The 22,486-nt window shown below is 34.8% G+C and overlaps 1 protein-coding gene across 4 annotated transcripts in view; it reads right to left on the reverse strand.

Moving 5' to 3' along the window:
- TTC29 (tetratricopeptide repeat domain 29) overlaps window positions 1-22,486 on the reverse strand; it is a 245,925-nt gene that overhangs the window by 52,601 nt on the left and 170,838 nt on the right. The window contains exon 12 of one of the 4 annotated variants that reach the window (XM_025439030.3): window positions 5,773-6,024. The exons of the other annotated variants lie outside the window; for them this stretch is intronic. Within the exon in view, the coding sequence (XP_025294815.1) occupies window positions 5,954-6,024 (71 nt within the window). The 3' untranslated portion in view covers window positions 5,773-5,953. Of the gene's footprint in view, window positions 1-5,772; window positions 6,025-22,486 lie in introns of those variants that run through there. 4 annotated transcript variants of the gene reach the window in all.

Raw genomic sequence — 22,486 nt, forward strand, 5'->3', positions numbered from 1 at the left:
CAACTGTTAAATACACAATTAAGGTTCACTGAAACATTAATTCTATTAACTGTGTTCAATTGTGATTTCAGAAAATGTGCAGTAATGAATACATAATTACTGCTTTGAGACTTTTGGGTTTAGGAATAGTTTATCTAACATAGGCAACCCTCTCATTCCTCCCCTACTGGCAACCCCCCAAAAGTAATTCAAGTAGTGATAAAATGCATACAGTTCTAATGTATATATGGTTTCAGTTTCTACTTATTAACTCCCACATATCTTTTAAGGAAACCGGTATTTTTCACACGTGCTTGTTACTATAGTTAAAAAGTTTAACTTTTTAAATTTGTTTTTTAATTTTTATTTTTAGAAGATTTTATTTCTTTATTCATGAGAGACACAGAGAGGCAGAGACATAGGCAGAGGGAGAAGCAGGCTCCATGCAGGGAGCCCGACGTGGGACTCGATTCCGGGACTCTAGGGTCACACCCTGGACTGAAGGTGGCGCTAAACCGCTGAGCCACCTGGGCTGCCCCCAAGTTTAGCTTTTTTTAAATTGAAGTTCAGCTGACATACAATATTATTAGTTTCAGACATACAATGTAATGATTCAACATGCATATACATTATGAAATGCTCGCCACGATAAATCTAGTCACCTTCTGTCACCACACAAAGTTACTACAATATTACTGTCAACATTCCCTAGGCTGTACTTTTCATCCCTGTGACTTACTTACATTATAACGGGAAGTTCATACCTCTTAAATCCCCTTTATCTATTTTGCCCATCCTCCCAACCCTCTCCTCTGGCAACCATCCCAAAATTTAATTATTGCAAAATAGTCATCAAAGAATTCAGAGCTGAAAAGGAGATGAAAATTGAGTTCTTAATGACCCAGATGTAGTTTGGCTGGCTTGTCTAATCTAAGGAGTGTAACTGAAATATAATTTGCCATTTTTTTTCTGACTTCCACAACATGGAATATATATATAATTATATATATTTGAATGGAACTGATTGCCTTTAGGAATTTGGGAATTGTTGTAAGAATTCTGTATATATATCTATAAATATAAACAGAATTCTTTTATACACACACACAATGCTGTACTACACACGTACATTGTCAAGAGAGTAGCTCTCAGGTTAAGTGTTCTTATCACGATATAATACATTTACATTTGTTTTATTTTTTTTTTGGTATTTTTTTATTTATTTATGATAGTCAGAGAGAGAGAGAGAGAGGCAGAGAGAGAAGCAGGCTCCATGCACCGGGAGCCCGACGTGGGATTTGATCCCGGGTCTCCAGGATCGCGCCCTGGGCCAAAGGCAGGCGCCAAACCGCTGCGCCACCCAGGGATCCCCATTTGTTTTATTTTATTTTTTTTATTTTTATTTTTTTATTTATGATAGTCACAGAGAGAGAGAGAGAGAGAGAGAGGCAGAGACAGAAGCAGGCTCCATGCACCGGGAGCCCGATGTGGGATTCGGTCCGGGGTCTCCAGGATCGCGCCCTGGGCCAAAGGCAGGCGCCAAACCGCTGCGCCACCCAGGGATCCCGCCCTCCCCCTCCCATTTGTTTTAAAGATAAACAGCAGCTGCACTTGTGGTGAGCACAGCGTAACATAGAGTTGTCAGAGTTGTCAAGTCCCTATGTTGTACACCTGAAACTAATGTAACATTGTGTATCAATTATACTTCAATTAAAAAATATATAAACAAAGACACCTGCACTCTATTTCAGTTATCAAACTTGACAGCCAAACAAAGCCTTGCTATTTCAATTTTGAGGTGCAAATGTTTAGGTAAAGATCTTTCTGGATTTGGGGCTCTCCGTGAGTTCCCTGGGGATGAAGTTTCCATAGCAGTGAATTTGTTTGCATTTTCAATGGTTCTCTCACCTCCTCAGTTACTCAAGAGTTGGGACTTCCGGTGCTCAGAGCTCCTCTCATCTCTCTTTAATCGTGTAAATCAGTTTCTTAGGACCTGCAAGCCTCTTTTGTCATGCTGAACTCATTTAGCTCTCTCCTCTGATGCACATTCTGCTGACGTTCTCTTTCCCCTCCGAATTATGACTGCTTCAACTACATGAGAAGCTCTTCTTAATTTCTTGGTTAACTTTATGCCAAGGGGTCACATATTCTTGGAGATATGGATGAAAAATTTTTTCCATCTCCTCCACTAGATACCTGGTTCTCCTATTTCTGATTTTACTAAGTACTAGGCATTTTTGCTGTTGGCACTACAATTCCAAGTCTGGCTCAGGGCTTGGTAGATACAGAATTCAGGTACCCGCTTTAACCGGAATGCAGTATAGGGCATGGTAAAACACAACATTCGTCCATATTCAAATTACTGTTGGAATAAGTATTGTTTAAGACCAGAAGGGTTTGTTAAAGGTGATGAGCAAGTGAATTGAAGTTAGTGCTCTTAAGGTAACACAGGGAGCACCTGTACTTATTACTTTCAGACAGAGTTCAGTAAATGACACATTTTCTCAAAAAAGAAAACCTTTCAGTGGTTAGTTGATTGACAGCAAAGAGCATAGCAAAGTGACAGAAATCTAGGTGCTATGAGTTTTTTCATCTTAGTCACCATCTACCATGAGTTCTGAAAGTCAAAATCATAGACTGTGATCTTCAAACTTGCTGCACTTACTGACTTCACCAAAAAAGCCTCTTTTTTCCAATCTGCACTGTATTCCTTTTTCAGAGATTGCACATTAATATTTATAGGCTGACTCTACGCAAGTTCTCAACTCGTTCTAGAGAAAAGATCACACTAAATAACAGGATTGGTTATTGCTCAGCCAGAGGAGAGGATGGTGATGACACCCACCTTAACTTAATTCCCATATTCCCAGTCTTCTCCCATGGCAAGAGATGTTTACAGAGTGCAGTGGAGGATATACCCCAAAACCATGTTATTCAAACCATTTTTTGAAAGTTTAACATATAGATTTGAAGGGATTTCTAACACTCAGAACTAGCTTGGCATTAAGTATTCAATCAACTTGTGATCCATTCCATTTCAAGAGTGGTAGAGGGGAGAAAACAGACTCCAAATCATAGCTACTGTCTTGTGCAAGGTTCTTATTAAAAACAGCATATTCCTGTAGCCCAGAGGGCTGACAGCTTCTTCCAAAGCAGAAGCACTGCTCTAAGCTAACCTCAAGGGGCTACTCGAGAGAGATGCAGCCTTCATCCCTCTTGCTGGGGGGCTGGGGGCCTGATAGTATCACAGCCTGTATCACAACTCCAAGCCTCAGTCACCCCAATGAGAAATATTCCTTAAGGCATTACTAGCAGGCAGTTCCCTGGTTAATTGGTTTATAAGTATTTTAATAAGAATACTTAATTTTAAAAAGAAAGAAAACACTTTAAAATAGAATCAGCTTAGGGGAGTACATATACCTCGGCTAATTGAGGTAAGGGATTTCTCTTTTTTTTATCATGTTCAAACATAGATATCATTTGCTTCTATTATATCACTTGTGCTTGACATTTTATCTACAGATGATCAAAATATAATAAAAGGATCACCTCCAGACTGAGGCTCTTAACAATGTTGAGTAAAGCGATGCTTGGAGACATAGTGGTGAGGAACAGAAATGTACTGAATAAATTCAGTTCAAAAGGATGATCATGTCCTGAGGTATCACTAATGTGAGTGTTTTTTCTTACTGTCTGCTAAAAGTGACAGCAGCTATAAAGAGATTTTTTCTTTTCTTTTTTCTTATTTTTTTCTCCATGAAGATCATCAGTTTCTAGTTTACAGATTAGACTATTTCACTTCTCATGCATAGGCTTATTGACTTCAAGTTTGTTCATAAGCATTATGTATATATTTTTTATACGTGTATCCAAAAAAACCCCAAAAAACAAAACCACTTCGTTAACGTTACAAGTCAGACTTTTATGTACTGCTTCATCATTTTATAGATTTAAAAATGCAGCTAAAGGTTTGGAAGAATTTTAGGGCTTATTTAAATATAATTAAAGTATACTTGTCTATTTTAAAAATTTAGAACATAAATCATCAAAATAAAAAAAGAGAAATGTATGTATTAAGTCAAATTCACATAAAAGAGATAAGATTTTCATAGAAAGTAATTCTTTATAAAGCTAAATTATAATTTAAATGCCCCATTGTTTCTTTAAAAGAAACCCCGAATCACAAGTTCGTATTTAGGTAAAATGCATTCAACTTTTTAATTTCTAAATCAAAGAATGGGCTAAATTTGGATCTCAAACTCTTTTAGTTTTTATCTTACCTACAAAAATGAGAGCATTATATATAATTCCTTCCCGAAGCATATCTGCATTTCAGTATGTGATCTTTTGGTGATAACAAGGTATCATTGTTCCTATGTCAGTGCACTGACACAACTGATTTGGTTTGTAATGTGACACCAAACCAAGCAAATTGATTAGACAGGCAGCCTTCAAAAGATAGGCAGACCTTGGCATTTGCCCAGATTTACCATTTTAAATGATACTGATGGTCTATGGCTGGGGGTAAAAAAAAAAAAAAAAAAAAAAAAAAATAGAATCTTGGTCAGGAGTGCAAATTCAAAGGATATAAATCAATTGTCAATAATATTGACTGAAATGTTTTTAAAGCTTTAACTCTCTAGGGGGACTGTTGCTCAGAATGTATAGCCTCTGCCATAAACATATATGCGGGTTACAGATAGCAGAGTTCTCAAGGAGAGCAGAATACTAAGGGCAAGTTGAGGGTTTCAGAAATAGAATAAATCTGGAGAACAGAGAGATCTGGAGTCAAAAAATTTACTCTGACTTACAGTGTCTTAGTTCAGCTAGGCTCAGTTAAATGTTAGGAAGCAAGCAACCAGAATAAGCCAATAAGCCAATCAATTCTAATGTATGAAGGGCCATAGACTTCTTACACGTTTGCATTTAAAAACAGATGTTTGTTAACTTTAAATGCCTGCTTACTGAACCTCAAACAGAGAAGCAAAATTTATGTAAGCAAATCATTCAGACATGTGAGGAAAGATGCCTTATTTTTTATTTATTTATTTTTTTCTGAGAGAGAGTGGGCACAGGTGAGTGGCAGGAGAGGGACAGAGAGGAAGAATCTTAAGCAGGTTCTACACCGCCCAGAGCTGAGCGCCAACACAGGGTTCCGTCTCATGATCCTGATAACATGTCCTGAGCAGAAAGCAAGAGTCAGACACTTAACTGACTGAGCCACTAGGATGCCCAAGGAAAGGTGCTTTTGGTCAGGAGTCCACCATGTACAAACATGGTCTTTGGATTGGCATCTACCATAGAACAAATTCTTCCTTTTGTTAGTATTTTCATGGCTGCTTCTCTTTATTTCTATACCAATAAGGATTCTCAAAGATAAACATAATTCTTTTTATTTTGGCATTGATAGTGGCTGAAGAGGCTTTGTTGTTTGGGTGGGATAGGTAGGACTACATATCATAAATAAATAGAATGTTTTAATAACATATTTATTATTGCATGTGGACTACCTGCCTGGTAAAAGAAAATTAACCAGAAAACTGAGCTAGTATTTTTTTAAAAGTGGGTTTGTGATAAAACCATTAGTCTCATACTGCTAAATCCCATTGCAATGATTTTCAAACCTGGGTTAAGTAACACTATGAATATACTTCAGCATTAGGTTTTATGGGATCTTAGGCAAAGGATGAAATCACAAGGTTTAATGAATTCTTAAGTGATTTTTACTCACAATCAATTTATAATCCAAGAAGGAAACAGAGCCTCTAGTTAAATGAGGAGAGACTATTAGAAGGAATGAGAATTGATAAGAAGCCTTGGTGGGTAAGTTGATGTTATTGGAACTAAACATTTATAAGTTATTCAGTACTTAATTTTCAAAGGTTAAAAAGATCGTTGACAAATTCCAATCAGAATCCTTTCAGAATCATTCCCAGAATCATGCTGTAAATTAAACCTTTTGTCCACCATTGTTTTAGCAAGTTGGTATCATGGATCTCTGGTGCATCCTTAGGTTTCCGTCATAATAGGTTTCACCTCTAGCTTCTGACAAAAAAAAAAAAAAGAATGTTCTCTGAAGGTCTTAAATCAAAATTTTGTCCTATTTATGATACTGTAAATCAATCTCCTGGTAGTTAATCTTTGGAATCAGAGAGCCGCCGGTTTCAGTCCTGCTTCTATCACCTTCTGGCTGGGTCACTGAGGTCCAATTACTTACCCTCTCCAAACCTCCATTTTCTCAATGTAAAATAGAGCTCCTCATCTCCTCCATTTTCTCTCTGCTATTTTTAACAACTGCCCTTGGTGCCTTACAGTTTTGCTCTAATTGCCAATGCCTTAGATCTTTCTCTACCTTTCTTCTCCCCCAAATGAAAACGTATTGTTTTGTCCCATTGCCTCAAGGCCTTGTTAATGTGCTGGCTAACTAATAATTCCCCTCCTAGATAACAAAATGCCTTAATTTAGTGGAAGCAGACATTCCTTCTTAATGATAATGACTTATTATTTGTATAAAGATTTATAGTTTATGGTGCTTACACATATATAAAACTAGTTAATTCACAGGGCACCTCTGAAGTAGGGTATTAGTATCTACAGTTAGTGGATGAGGAAACTGAGGTCAAGTGATTTTTCTCAAGGATATGTGCATAATTTGTGATTCAAGTTCAAGCTCAGCTGGCCCCAAATCCAAAGTTTGTTGTACTTTACAGCTGTAATCAATGAAGCACTCAAGTAGTATTGAGCAATATGAGAATTTCAGACTCAGGGATGACTGATATTGCAAAAATAACAATGCAGAGGTTCTAACAGTCACTCAGCCAGGTGTGTTAAGGCAATCTATTTAGCCTGTCTGGGCCTCAGTTTCCTCAACTTCAAAATTTGAGGGTTGGAAAAAAAGAGCTTTGAGCTCTATTTCAGCTTTAATATTCCTTGATTCTATGAACATATGCAGTATAGTTGCAATTTTGTACATCAATTTTCATTTTCTTTTCAGTTTATATTAATAGCTTGCATGGAGAATTTAGTTATCAGCAACTACAATAGTTCTTTCCAAATATGCTATCATATATAATATTTTTAAGATAAATGAAGAAAAAGCACAGAAAATTGAATATTAAATTTGAAGATTCAAATAGCAGAGTGTAGCTTTCAATTTCTCTTGACAAAACAACTTCTATGGGGCTGTTCTCTGTATCCCAAAGTGCTTAGTTTTAGGAGGGATGCCCAGGAGGTAGTGAAGAAGGAAGAGGACACCACTTAGCCCTCCCCATCAGTAGAGTCAACTTCAGCCATCAGGAGGGTAACTGATGCAGAAAGAAGGTCCTCAACAGGCTCATGGATTAAATTTTAAAAAGTTAGATGTAAAACAGTATTAAGCCATGTAGTCAATACTGATGCTACTTAAGTTAAATATGATTCTTTATTTATTATTATAAGCTGTCCGGGAAAATCTGGCCCGATTTTATAGGACAAGCTAAAAGCAAAATTAAAGAAAAAGATGACATTTTGAAGGGTTTCTCCCCCGCCCGTCATTAACACAACTCGGCTGGCTGAGCTGTGAAACTGTGATGGAAATATTAGAGCTGTTGTGCCTGAAAAAAATGCAGTGATCATTTCATTCTTCCTGTCTTTTAATGCTCCAGGGTTTTGGAGACGAATAGGAGCAATAAGTTCACTTTGCAGAATTAATGCAGTAATTCTTTATCATAAGAGCAGAGCATTACCTCAATCTGATTTTGCTACAAAATGGTTCAAAGTCTATTTTTAATGATGGCCCTAATTTGTTAACACCTTTTAAATTATTAATCCCCTTTATATTCAAGTAGTTATTGCATGTCATAACAATGTATCTATGCAGGGAAATTTAATAGTATTTTCTAGATGTCAAGAAAAGGCTTGTTCTGCAAAATGCTATTAAAACTGATAATGAGCTAAATATTTGCCATAGCAAACACTGAAATTACTATATCAATCAGCATTGGGCTCTCTTATTCAATAAACAGAAATTAACCTATTAACTATGCCTAACTTTCAGCAACAAGACGGTTGCTTTCAAGCATTTCTCTCCTCTTCAATTGCTTTTTTTTTTTTTTAAAACTACATATTGGCTTATACCATCAGAGTTTTGAATCAAATTCTTAGTATCAGTACTTATGGTTGAAATTCTAAGGTATACAAGATATAATATCATGAATGTTTTGCTGTAGTGATTACAAATGTTTTTGACTTTCCTTTTAGATGACATCAACTTACATGCAATACAAATTACAGTATCTGATAAAGTCAAATACTCAAGCTTTTAAAACACATTTAGAATATTTTTCTGATTTTGAGGACTTAAAATGATTTCTTTCTTAGTGAATTATAGGATTTTATTGAGGTATAATTACAAAAAGTATAATAGTGAAAGGCAGTGTAAATGTCCACCATTGGTTATTTCTAGCTTTTAGATACTATAAAAAAGATACACAATAATATGTAAAGGTACATTTTTCATGTGTGCCCCAAATAAAGATGTTGATTCAAAAGCACTTTACATGTCATTAAAAAGAAAGTCTCAATTTCTGCTGTGATTTAAGCAGGACAGGACAAAGGTATTGTCAGATAGTGGGTATGTCCCAGTTCCAATCACCAACTTAGTTACACATGGGCTGGTAATCAGTGTCACAGAGAAACGAATCAGAACTGGCTTTTATTCAGATACTTTTCTGTTATTCCTCATATAGTTTAAAGAGCTTTTATATCTTCAGTTGATTTCATAAATTCTAAATAAATTACACTGCACATTCTAGGTCATTTAAAATGAGGCTAATGTTGATGTTCAAATAATGAACTAAATACAATAAAAATAAACATAACATGCACTTTGTGCTTTAAACTTTTTCAAAGCTTTTTGTGTCTGTTACAACTCCTCTGAAGGAATTAAGGATGTATTCAAAGGCAAACTTAGAGAAGGTGTAGGATTTGTTCAGCAAGTGGAGGCACTGGGAAAAAAATCTAGACTTTTCAAGGTCATTTCAAGCTTATAATTCTAGTTCTCAACTTCATATCAGTTTTGTATTACTGCCTTGATGGGAAAGATTTTCATTTTTTAAAAAAGAGGATCTTTTATATTTAAGGAATTAGGGGCAAGTGTTTTCTTGAGCACGTCTGTAATTTCTTTGACTTATGTAAATTATAACTGCTCAACAGAAATATACTTAGCTAAATTCTGATCTTCAAGGAATTCAAAACTAAGCCTAATCTAACATGAGATAACATCCTTCAAATTCAGAAAACTTGGGATCAGTGACCAAATACGGCAAAGAGAGTAGCTCAAAGCATGGATTTTGCACTCAAACCTGGGTTTTGATTCCTGCTCAGTCACTAACTAGCACATCTCCTAATCTCCCTAAACCTCAGCTTTTGTTGTCTAAAACAGTCACAATGATATTTGCTCATTTATTTGTTAAATACATTCAAAGCCTACTCAGTGCCAGGCAGTGTTGCTCACAGCAGTGAATAGGATAGACAGCCAAGTTTCCTGCCACTAAGAACCTTACCTGTACCTAACTTGTAATATCTTTGTAGGAATAAAAGGGATGCTGCATAGAAATTGCTTAGCATAGGGTCTAATGTGTAAGGGCTCAATAAATGTGAGTCATTATTTTATATTAGCTCTAAAGTCTTAGCAGTTATTATGTCCAATTAGCACATACCATTTTGATCTGTTGAGAGCCCCAATAAGGACAGAAACCATTGATTAAATATACTAATCATAATTTTGGATACAGAACAGAGCTTACAGGCACATTATGTGAATATGCCCAGGAGCAGAGAGCTAAGCCTTCATTATTAAAAGAAATGCGTGGACTTTAGTTCTTAGTTTTATGGTCAATTTTTGGTCAAAGGCTCTATGTTGTTCAGATGTTTCTAATAAAACTGATAAGTATACCTGTAAACGTGAGCAGCAAATTCAAATGATGGTGATATTTCAAAAATATTTAAAATGTCCTTGAGTGTAACTGTATTGACAAAAGTTTTGTATCTCATTAGCTTAGTATTTTTGGAAATGGCTCATTTAATTATGGAATATTTTCCTTTCAAAGCAGATTTTCCATTTTTTATATTTTTAAAGAGATAATTGTTTTTAAAGAAACAGTTTATATTTTGAAATTTCTCTCAACTGAAAAACTTTAAATGTGGAACTCATAAAAGGAGATAATTTTGCTAAAACATCCTTTAAAGATGGTTGGGTATAGGAAGGGCACAGGATTAAAATACAAAATGTCAGTATTCTCCTTTTGTATCCGACTTCAAGCAAGCTGGGACATTTTCATAAGACAGACTTCACAGAGGTGAGACACAGAAATATCTCACTCTAACAAGTGTAATGATAAATGTACTTTATACCAAGCTTCTGGTTTGCAACTCAAAGCACCTACCAGCTTTCCTGGGTAAATTATAGGTGTAAAGTGCTACTGCCTTCCCTCTTCTGTTCTCCTGGAATCACGGCCTCTCTGAGGCAGAAGATACTTCTGTGATCACATGAAATTCACCCCCATTATCAAAAGTAAACCTGAAGCACAGAGTTGTAGTGCCTCTGCCAACCCATCCACCAGGTGGTAGAGCCAGGACTAGACCCCAGTTGTTTCTTCATACACCACCTGACTTTTCTTTTGAATTTTAAAATGTTTTTAATTTTTAAAAGATTTTATTTATTAATTCATAAGAGACACACAGAGAGAGGCAGAGACACAGGCAGAGGGAGAAGCAGGCTCCCTGCAGAGAGCCCGATGTGGGACTCCATCCCAGGACCCCAGGATCACGCCCTGAGCTGAAGGCAGGTGCTAAACTGCTGAGCCACCCAGGCATCTCTGAGCAGAGAAGTTTTAAATGAGAAAAAAAAAAGATGCATTTATTCTAATAACTAAGATGGTATTTAGAAAGCATAGAGTAAATACCCACATAATTTTCCCATTTCCTTCCCATTACTTTACAGTAGGCTGTTTACCCTTCATTCACTCGGTCTTTTCCAATCCTTTCTTCTCTAGCCCCAATTTCTTAAGTTTCTCATTCTTTTTTTTTTGTCCTGCTAGAGTCTAAGCTCTGTAACTCCAATATATGGTATCTTTGAGATAGAATAGGATAGAATGGACGTGAGGTTTCTCCACTTTAGAGAATCCCTGAGCTACCAAAATGGTGAAGGCGCCAATAGGTTTTGTTTACTAACTGGATGTGGGAAAAAGAGGTCAAGATGACTCCAAGGGTTTTGCCTTGAGAAACCAGAAGAATAAATTTATCATTTAACTGAGAGAAGATTGTTCTAGGAGCAAGTCTAGGGGTGTGGGATGGGTGTGTGGGGATGAAATAAATCACAATGAGATTCAAATGGCTATTAGATATCACTGAAAATATGTCAAATGGGGAGCTGGCCATACTGAGTCCTAGGACTCTCTCGGTGGACACACAAATTAAGTTATTAATTATACTTCCCTTTTTTCTTTGTAATCTATTCATTAATTTCTATTCTTTTCTTTACTATTTCTTCTCTTTTACTTCATTTAGGTTTACTCTATTATTCTAACTTCTTAATTTGTATGTTTTGCTACAAACATAGATTTGTATGTTTAGCTCATTAATGTACATACTACCTCTTTCTTAATACAATATCCAAGGTTATAAGTTTAACTTTATGAGTTGCTTTAGCTCCATTTCATTACTTTTGGTATTTTCAGTTATTCAGTACTAAGAAATTATTGATTTCCCTTCTTTTTTTTTTTTTTTGAAAAAGCTATTTAGAAATATTTCACAATTTTCCAAACAAGCTTTTGTTTAAGTTATTCTAACTTAATTGCTCTGTGGACAGCAATCATGGTCTGTATGATATCAGTCCTATGGATTCTATCAAGGTTCATTTCATGTACATTAATTTTAAAAACTATTTTATATATGCTTGAAAATATTGCATATTTTCCCCTATTAGATATAGTTTCATGTGTTCATTACATCACTTAAAATTTTTGTTTGTTCAAATCTTTACTTTTGCAGATATTTTGGATTGCTTAATCCATCAATTACCAATAAAGGAATGTGAAGATTTTTTACTAGGTTGGTAGAATTGAAATTTCTCCTTGTTGATTCTATTTTCATTTTATACATTAACATGCTTTGATATTAGGCAACTTTACACTTTGAATGTTATATCTTCCTGATGAATTGAATCTTTTGTCATTAGTAACTTTCTGTCCCCAATGATTTTGCTTTAAAAGCCTATTTTATCTAATAAAAACTACATTGCTTTCTTTAGTATTTTTGTGTATATCTTTTCCCATTCTTTTATATTTCAGCCTTTCTTGTTTTATATATGTTTCTTGTAAATACCATATACCATTTGTTTAATTCAGTTTGATTTCTTTTAAAGATTTACTTATTTATTTGAGAGAGAGAGAGAGAGAGAGAGACCGAGAGAGAGAGAGAGAGAGCGAGCACAGGGAGGGGAGATGGGGGAGGAGCAGAGGGAGAGGGAGAGAGAAACCTAAGCTGACTCCTTACTGAGTATGGAGCCCAGTTGGGGACTCCATCCACATCCCTGAGATTGCAACCTGAGTCAAAACCAAGAGATCGCTTAACCAAGTGAGGATGACTGCCTCACTCAGGTGGTCCTAACCTCTGCCTTTATAGTGCACAAGATAGTTTAATAACTTAATAAATTTGTATTCATTGCTACTATGGGTTTATTTTTAGTGTATTATTTAATGCCTTTTATTTGTTCTAATACTTCCTGTGTTTTATTTTTTCCTCTTTTCCCTATTTTTGGTTTGTCTGGGCTTTTTCACCCCATTTCTTTCTTCCCCTCCACTGATCTATTTCTTTTAGTTGTTATTTTAGATATGATATATAATGTAGTTTAAAAAGCTGGAAGTAGGAGCACCTTGGTGGTTCAGTTCATTAAGTATCTGATTCTTGATCTCAGCTCAGGTGTTGATCTCAGGGTCTTCAAGCCCCATGTTTGGCTCCACATGGAGCCTACTTAAAAGATAAAAAGATTTAAAAAAAGCTGAAAGTAAATTAATATGTTTAACCTACCATCCCATCCTGAAATATATGTAATTACTGCTTAGAAATTTTCCATCTTTTTTAAATCTCTCAAATTGAATTTTATAATTTTTCTTTTTTAAAAAATGTTTGGAAGTACTTAACGATTTAGATTTACTTATTTGTGTATCTTTTTCTCACTATTGTTTCTTGAATTTCAAACCTTCTGAGATTGTATTCTTTTATCCTTTAGTATCTACTTTAGGACTTACTTTAGTATGGTTCTGTGAGCAGTAGATTGATTTTTTTATTTTTTTTATTTTTATTTATTTATTTTTTTTAGATTGATTTTTTTAATCCAAAAGTCTTCTGCCTTTGTTCTTGATAGTTTCACTGAATTTATATTTCTTGATTGATTGTGATTTCTCTCATTATATTAAAAATATTAGTCCATTGCTTCTTAACTTCCATTGTTGTTATTTGTGGCTAACTGAATCTTTCATTCCCTAAAGATAATTCTTTTTTTTCTTTTCTTTTCAGTCACTTTTAAGATCTTTGCTTTAATCTTTGGTATTCTGCAGTTTTATGTATCCAAATCATAGATTTCTTTTTATTTAGTTTGCTTGTAATATGATGTGCTTGTTACATGTGAGCACTCGTTTCTCTGCAATTCTCAGCCATGATAGCTTTAAGGTGTTGCTTCTCTCTCGTTTTCCACTATGTAACTCCAGTTATTATATGTTGGACATTTTTACTCTACTTTTTTTGTGATTCTTAAACAGTAGTCTATATTGTCCTTCTCCTTTGTTTTTTAACATGTTCTATTCTGGTATTTTCTTTAGAGCTATTTTTCATTTTATCAATTCTCCATTTAGCTGGATATCATCTCATGCTTAGCACATCTATTGCAGGTTTATTTTTTAAAGTTTTATTTATTTATTTGAGAGAGAGAGAACCAGTGTGGGGAGGGGCAGAGGGCAAAACCCTCACACAGACTCCCTGCAGAGCACAGAACCCAACATGGGGCTTGATCCCACAACCCATCAGATCATGACCTGAGCTGAAACCAAGAGTCAGATGCTTAATCAACTGAGTTACCCAGGCACTCCTCTATTGCAGTTTTAAAAATATTTTATTATTTATCATATTTTTTGTTCCTTGACATACACTTTAAAATTTTTCCTTTGATTTCTTAAAAAAATTTTGTGTACTTACTTGGTAAACTCAAACCCTAGCCAAGTCCAATTATCTTCATACTTGGCACCCTGCACTAGAGAATAGCTTAATTTGGTTTGAGGAAACCACAAAAATGCTGACTAGTCTTTATATTTCATGAACATTAACCTCATGTAGCCCACTAGATTTGCTTTGGAATAATCATGTATTGACCTAGTTCCCATACTCTTTCATTCTTTAAGAAAATAATTTCATACCTTCTTTTTTTTCTTACAACTGCCAATCTGATCTCTAGATATTTATTTATTATTGATATTATGATATTTAATGATATTTATTTCATTAAGAAAACTAGGGACATTTAAAGATAACTTTGATAAACTTCCAACATATCTACTCACCTAACCTGCTGTGTGCCCACACTCTTGTTTCAATGGAGATGTGTCCATGCTGCCATCAAAGGCCATCTTTGCTATTTGTGTAATAGATCTCATTCTCTCTTGTCTAAACAAGAATATCGCTTCAACATGTCTCACTGTTTTCACCATAATTTCTTCCATTTCTATTGGATTATTCCCATCTTAACCCAGCCATGAATTCTGGGACCTCATATCCTATCCCCTATCTTCCTGTTCACTTCTCTGAAGCCAAAATGATTTCTTTGCTGTTTCTCAAGCATAAAAGAGAATATTATATTTTAGGCCCATAGGTATTTTCCTTATTTATTTATTTTTTTTGCCAGCTTAGTCATTCACTTTTAAAGTCTTTAAAAATATTTGTTCCACATTTCAATGGAAGTAAACTGTTTCATGGATATGTAGTCATCTGTGCTTTTTTTCTGCCCTCCACTGTTAGCTGCTCCTTTAGAACCCAATTTTCACTTGTAGAATGACCCTGGTCTGAGACCTTGACCATATTTCCCTCTTCTCTTTATACTCTCTCAAGGCTATTTTGTGAAGTGCCACTGCTTCAATGCTCTCTATAAACTGTGACTCTCAAATCCATGTCTGTAGCCCAGGCCTCCCCTCTGAGCTCCACATTTACATATCCAACTCCTGTTTGAGGTCTGTAGTTGAAGATCTATCTAATAACAACTATAACATCTAAAACATAACACATCCCAAAGAGAATCCTTGATTTTTTCCAGTCAGAATCATTTCCACTCAGTTGCTCAAGACAGCAATATAGGATTCATCCTTAATTTCTCTATTCATCCTTAAATATAATCTATCATGTGCTGGTTCTGTACAAAAATATATCTCAAGTTTCTGTCTGCTTCTCTTTATCATCATATCTGTGCCACCACCTTGATGCCAGCCAAATTTTCAGACTATGCCATTTGCTCTTTCTTTTTATTTGATTTTCTCTTGGTGGAAATTAAGTTGAAAAATATCTTTTCCACTTTGCTTTCTGTATTTTGCATGTTTAGATTCTTACAGATTCTCTGTTGCAGAACAGCAGCTGCACATGCACACAGACCAAACAGCAACAACCATATCACATCCAGTCACAATTATACCCCATGTTTCCATCTGTACATATGTGAGCACACACTTCTAAATCAGAAAATAAGTAGGCTGTATATTGAGTTTGCTACTAGAAATGATGAACAACAAAGACTGACTTCGTAAAAAACAGTTTTGAAATGCTGTTCTAAAATTTATAGGCTGGGCAAACAACAGCTCTGAACAATGAGAGGAAGAACTTAAATCCAAAGTATATTTGGTCCCAATATAACCTGCTTAGAATCCCTGTAAAGATGATGTATAAATACAAGAATAAAATAAATGTCTCATTTCAGAATTATTGTATGAGAGCTTTTGAAAAAGATTTTATAGTAATCATTTATTTCCAACTTAAATGAAATATTCCCAGTTATAATTGATAGTGTTTCCTTAATAATTTGATTCCTTTCCATAAATTTTCCAATGTTCCCAAATAATTTTTAGCAATCCTAGTGTTTAGGTGTAGTTTGACATCATAAATAGAAGCAATATACATTTTTAAGGGAATTCACTGTAGCTTAGAAAAAGCTTTGAAATAGTATTATAAATTGAATACAAGCAAAATATGTGGTACATTCTTAAGCTACTTTCATTGTTAAACATTGTATAATACTTGAAATCTATTAGCAGTTAAAATACTGACTTAATTGTTTACAATAAAAGTAATAGATAATACAATTATGTTTTAATTTTTGCCATGATAGCCATTGTAGTCTGGGGTTTTAGAACAGATTAGAATTACAGTAGAGTTGGCTTTATCTGGTTGAGTCTGGGCATCCCTACATTTACCCCCCAGTCATTGGCTCTCAACTATTGGTGAAACTGCCAAGGGCTCATTTTACTTCCTTTACATTGGTTCTGAATCTCCTCTTAATGGAAGACTATCCTGGAAGGTAGTCAAAATAAGGTTGAATTTATAGGTTTTCATGTAGATGGAACCACCTGCTATTTCCACTGCTTTTAGAGCCTCTTATAACTAGATAGCTGAAGCTAGAAAGTGAATCTTAAATTCAACACTACATTCAAATAATCTTTTTGGCGGATAAGATGTTATATTTCACCCCCACCCGACTTAGTAATGACATTTATAGCTACTTGGGATTCTAGACCTGTAGAAGTTCTAAAAAATTGGAATATTTTACAATTTGAAAGTATTATATATATATATATATATATATATATATATATATATATATATATATTTACTTTTCTTTGAAATGTCAATGATAGTAAACACAATTCTTTTTTTTTTTTTTTTTTTTTTTTTAGTAAACACAATTCTAACTCAAAATTTTAGCTTTAAGAGAAAGCAAAGAACATTTAAATGTGTATCAATTTTCAGTATGGGAGATAAAAGGAAATGTTTAAAACATAAAGTTACCTTCCTTCTACTTCTTTCTTAAATCCTCCCATTTGAAATAAATGTGACAGTATGCTTTGCAGTAGAACTTTTACAATATTTTAATTGAATTTAAACAGTTGTGAAAGGGCAATCCTAAAGATATAAAATTTCCAGATTTGCTAAAATTGACCTGCTTCCCCCAAATTAAACTTCATGGAACATTCTTTTTAAAAGTACTTTTCAGGAATCCATTGTGAAGCAATAAAGGGAAACCTTGCCTCATGGGCTGAGACAACCCATTTCACCCCTACTTCAAAGTAACTCCGTGCTCTCCATGGCTTCTCCCCATCTCACACACCACTTTCTGCAGGAAAACTGCTACTCTCTGAAAGGATCTTACCTATTTATTTGCTGTGCGTGTTCAAATGCATTGAATTTTTCAACACTGTAACCCCCATGCCTAGAAAAGACTCCCTAGCACATAACTGGTAGTCAGTAAATCTTTGTAGATGAATGAAAAAAAAAAAGTATTTTTCAGTCATAGTGAATGCATGAGTGGAGACCACAGTGTAATACACAGAGTTAGGAATCTTAATGGGTATAACATGGTCAAATGATTAATTTTCTGAATAAACCTTTCTAAACTTGGTGTGAATGTGTAGATGTTATGAGGACCTTAATTTCCTGCATTATAAAGACACATTCTTATTCTTTAAATTGCTTACACTGTTTAGTAAGAACAAAAATAAGAAGCATGTTCTATTGTGCAATCTGTTGAGGCCAGCAGTTTGCAGCTCTCTTCCAGGGATCATGGGTCCCATTTGGGCAAATAAGATGAGACATTCAGGCGCATACATAGTGGACAATACCAGTAGGAATTTCTCTGTAGAGCTAAGTGCTCTTCCTTGGGATAGTTTATGCTTCTACTGTCTGAGGTTTCTCATAGCTCTAAATTTGCCTTTTCTGGAGTCCACCTCTTAAACTGCTGCACTAAATATTTATTTAATATTATATATATGTGTGTGTATATATATATATATTTAAAGATTTTATTTATTTATTTACGAGAGAGAGAGAGAGAGAAAGAGAGAGAGAGACAGGCAGAGGGAGAAGCAGGCTCCACGCAGGGAGACTGATGTGGGACTCGATCCCAGGACCCCAGGATCACGCCCTGAGCCAAAGGCAGACACTCAACTGCTGAGCCACCCAGGCGTCCCTAATATTTTTTATATTAAATATACATGTATATCTCACTGTACTGGGTTTTTCACACTCAATTCTTTTAATAGTCCTGTAAAGTTGGAATGATTTGCCCATGTAACAAATTACAAAATGGAACAATAGAATCCATTGTTTTATTATAAATAACTTCTTTTGATTGCACCTTAGGAAATTGAACTGCATGAGTCTCAAAACAAAATATCGTGACAATCTTGGGTTTGAGGTGCAATATAAAGTACACAAGAAAGGTAATGTGGTTTATAAAAAAAAGATAAAATGGCAGTAGACATGCTTTATTATAAAAATACGTCCTCCCCTTCTCGAAATAATATCATGTACTCAGAAATAAATTAGACAATATAGTGTTTGGAACAAAAAATGGAGTGCAATGAAATATATAACCAGATGTGAACGGAAAAATTACTAAGTTGGATAATCCAGTATTAGAGAGCTTGATATCTTTCCAAAGAAAATTTATATATATATATAAAACCCTGGAGATTACATCATATTGAAATGAGTTAACTTTCATATTAACTTTGAGAAGAGGGATTGGAAGAATCAAGCTCTGACTGAAGATTCCTTTCCTTGTACATTCCTGAAGCTGAGATTTTGAAGACACAATAAAAAATGTGGCTGAACTCCAATATCTCTAAACAAATGATGGTTGAAAACACATGTAATTTTATAGTTTAAGACTAAAATCTTGAAATGTATATGATACATTGGTAGACTGTAAAGTTTGCTTGGCACAGTATTAAGTTAATGTAAGGACTATATTATGAAAGATTTACTCAATAAAAGCAAACAGTGGGTTTTATATAAAACCCACGCACTATATTTGGGGTTCAGTAGGACTTCATTACAAGCAAGGTTCACTAACATGTTACTCCAATACTGCATTATCTCAAATTATTCACCTCTGGTATAGGACTACCAGAAAATGAGATTTTATCACAGTAGTATTTCGAAATGTTTTCACTTGGTATCTTTAGGAAATGAAATCCACCTAGCTGTGCACATTCAGTGCCTCTCTCCGGGTTTTTTTTATACATGTATGGATTATTAAATAAATTCAACAGTAGAAGAAATTCAATGGTAAACTAAATGAGAATTCTGATAGCTAAGAAAATCCTGACTTTTAATTTTTAATAAACAGAAAACAAAAATAATAACCACAAGCAAATTTCCAGACCAGTTGCTACTGGAAAGCAAACAAACTAAAAGACAAAACAGAAGCAGTTATTAAACATGCTGTCTAGCCAACAAAAAACATGGTACCTACAATGACATCATTTCATTTTATTTTATTTAAAATATTTTATTTAAATTCAATGTGCCAACATAGAGTATAACACTCAGTGCTCATCTCATCAGGTGTCCTCCTTAGTGCCTGTCACTCAGTTACTCCATCCCCCCACAATGACATTTTTTTAGATGTAAACCCTCATTCAAAAGAGAATCTTTAGTTTATTTGCAAATTGCAAATTAATCATTTGATTAATTATAAATTCTGTATCTTTATTTTTACTTTTACAAGTTAATTTCCTTTTTAAAAGTCTTTTAAACATATTTATTTATTTGAGAAAGAGAATGAGCAAGAATGAGAGAGAGAGACAGAGAGAGAGCCCATAAGCCAGGAGGTTAGGTGGGAGGGGCCTAGGGAAAAGGAGAAGCAGGGTCCCCCTAAGCAGGGAGCCTAATGCAGGGCTCAGTCCCAGACCCTGGGATCATGACCTGGGCTGAAGGCAGACGCTTAACTGACTGAGCCACCCAGACACCCCTCTACAAGTTAAATTCTGAAGTTCTGATTTAATACACACAGAAGACACTGTAACTTCTACTATTTTGTAGTACATTTCTTCACTTCTTTTACACTGTATTCTTATTTTGTCTCCTAATGGTCACTTCCCTGACACCTTTTTGCAGAAAGCAACCACTTTAAAATATTCATTTCATTATTTTATAGATATTAAGCTATGCCTTGGCCATTCACAGGAAAATGTTATTTAAAATTAATGGATAATTGAAAGTGCATTAATTATCAAGAGAAGCGAAAAAGTAAAATAAATACCAAGATAAAATGATTGTTAATTACATTCCTGTGAAGTTACTTAAGAAATACAACATTTATTATGTAACTAGCTTTCTGAGGTTACTGTGCTGGAGAAACTTACAGAGAAATAAGTTAGGGAATACCACATTGGATGCAACAATGAGCTCACTGTTTTGGTTAGTAAGAAATGATAGTGACTGATGATGAAAGTCTTTTTCTTATGTCAATGTAATCTATCTTATGATGTAAAATGCTGTTCATGATAGTGTTTTGTTGTTTTTAAAACAACCCTATAATACTAGGGAAATGTCTAGGAGAACAGAAAACAACAAATTCAGAACAATTTATTCTGTAGTTATTACTTTGCTATGAATGACTATTTAGTATAGAATATACAAGCCTGAAGGCAAGGAACTTTGTCTTATTTAAAACGACCAAAGATTTTAACACCATGGGGACCCAAGTTAACAAGAGAAAAAAAAAAGAGAGAGAGAGAGAAAGAAAGAAAAAGAGAAAAGAAAAAGTTTTGAGTTGAAACAGATAACCTGAAAAGACTTTATTAACCTGGAAACCCGAGCGGTCCAGTCTCATGGTTTTATTCCAAGGGGGGAAACATGGTCCAAACAACAAAAGCAGATAAAGTATAATTCAAATCCTTGCCTTTTTCATATAACATTAACATAGATTCATTCATAATCCAACATACCACAACACTGTCTCCCACTTCCTTTCTTGCACTGTTCCTTTACTCTTTCCACATTGCCCCATGACTCTGTCACACCAACTTCTCTCTCTGGCTCAGCATCTTAGTCTCTTTCCCCATTCACTTTCTTCATTCTTTTACATAGAAGAGACTTAGCCTCTATGTAAAATGACTTAGCCTTTCCCTCAGCCAAAGAAAATCTTTTTCCTTTGGTTTGGAGGAGGAAAAGGGGGAGCGAAACTGAGCAGGTATGAGGAGGAGGAAGGAAGATGACAAACACTCACCCATTAGTACTTTTCTTTGAGGCACCATAGGAAGAGGTTTCATTGCAAAATGTAAAACCAAAATAATCTGCTATGCCTTCACATAACCTCACTATCTGTTCTGGGAAAAGGTAGTTGTTTAAAAGGTGCATTAGTAGAGTTGATGGTTTCAACTGTTTGTGATATTTTGGGTGTTTCTCAGCTGAGAAAGCTGCTGAAAACCAAGTGAAGATAGAGCACTAACTGCTTCCTCCCTAAAGTGTAAGGGGCGGCTTCTTATTTTTAGTATCATAGTAATGTCTCTGATAGTTGTCTTTTCTATTTGTGGTAAATAATACCATTTGTTTTAGGGTACAGCATGACACATTTTACAAACATCTTAATTATTCTTTCAAAAGATAAGAAGGGAAAAATAGGATCCATAGACTAATGAAAGTATAAGAGCAATTAACCCTGGACCCTACTATCAAATGGTATTTTTAACTAGCCACTTAGACTCATTTCTATTCCTATGCTACCTAAAGACTCGTGAAGTAGATTGAAAAATTAACAAAGTAGCTTAAATTTGTGATCGAATATAGCATCTGCTCATTTTTCCAACATCTTTCTAGACGGTAGAGGGTAGACTTTTTAGGCAACTTAAATTTACTCCACTAAGGTACCAAAACTAAAAACAAAATAAAAAATGGTGGAATGGTTACAGGCAATACAGTAAAATGGAAGGCGGGTGAGATGTGCTCATTGTAGATATGCATTTCAGTTCTGACCCTGCCACTTACTCTGTCTGGCCTGGACATTTCACTTCCTATAAATTAAAGTTTCTTCACTTGAGACTGAACTAATTAGAGTTCAGAGCTGGTCCAGAGCTTTACAAGTTGATTCAAATATGTTATTTTAAAGCAAATATGGAGACTGAACTAGAAGTCTTGGGAGTCTTATATCACTAGAGTTCTACAAAGGAAAATTTCCTTAAAATTCCTCTGCATTTCTAAACAGACTAAAAATGAATGTAATTTAATCTTTTCTTGGTGGTTGAGGGTCAGCAATAGAAAAATTATATGATACAGTTAAAGGCCATTGAGTTTGTAAGATCTCTTGTTCCCATATAAAGTGGCCCCACACTGCTGACTGCTTATATGAATGGCTTTGTGTATGTGTGTGAATCTTTTTATTTTCAGCTATTGTTGTTTACTGATGTTTTCATTGTGTCTGTTTATAACATGC

Source organism: Canis lupus, chromosome 15 (genome assembly GCF_003254725.2).
Source record: "Canis lupus dingo isolate Sandy chromosome 15, ASM325472v2, whole genome shotgun sequence".
NCBI classification, from domain to species: Eukaryota; Metazoa; Chordata; class Mammalia; order Carnivora; family Canidae; genus Canis; species Canis lupus.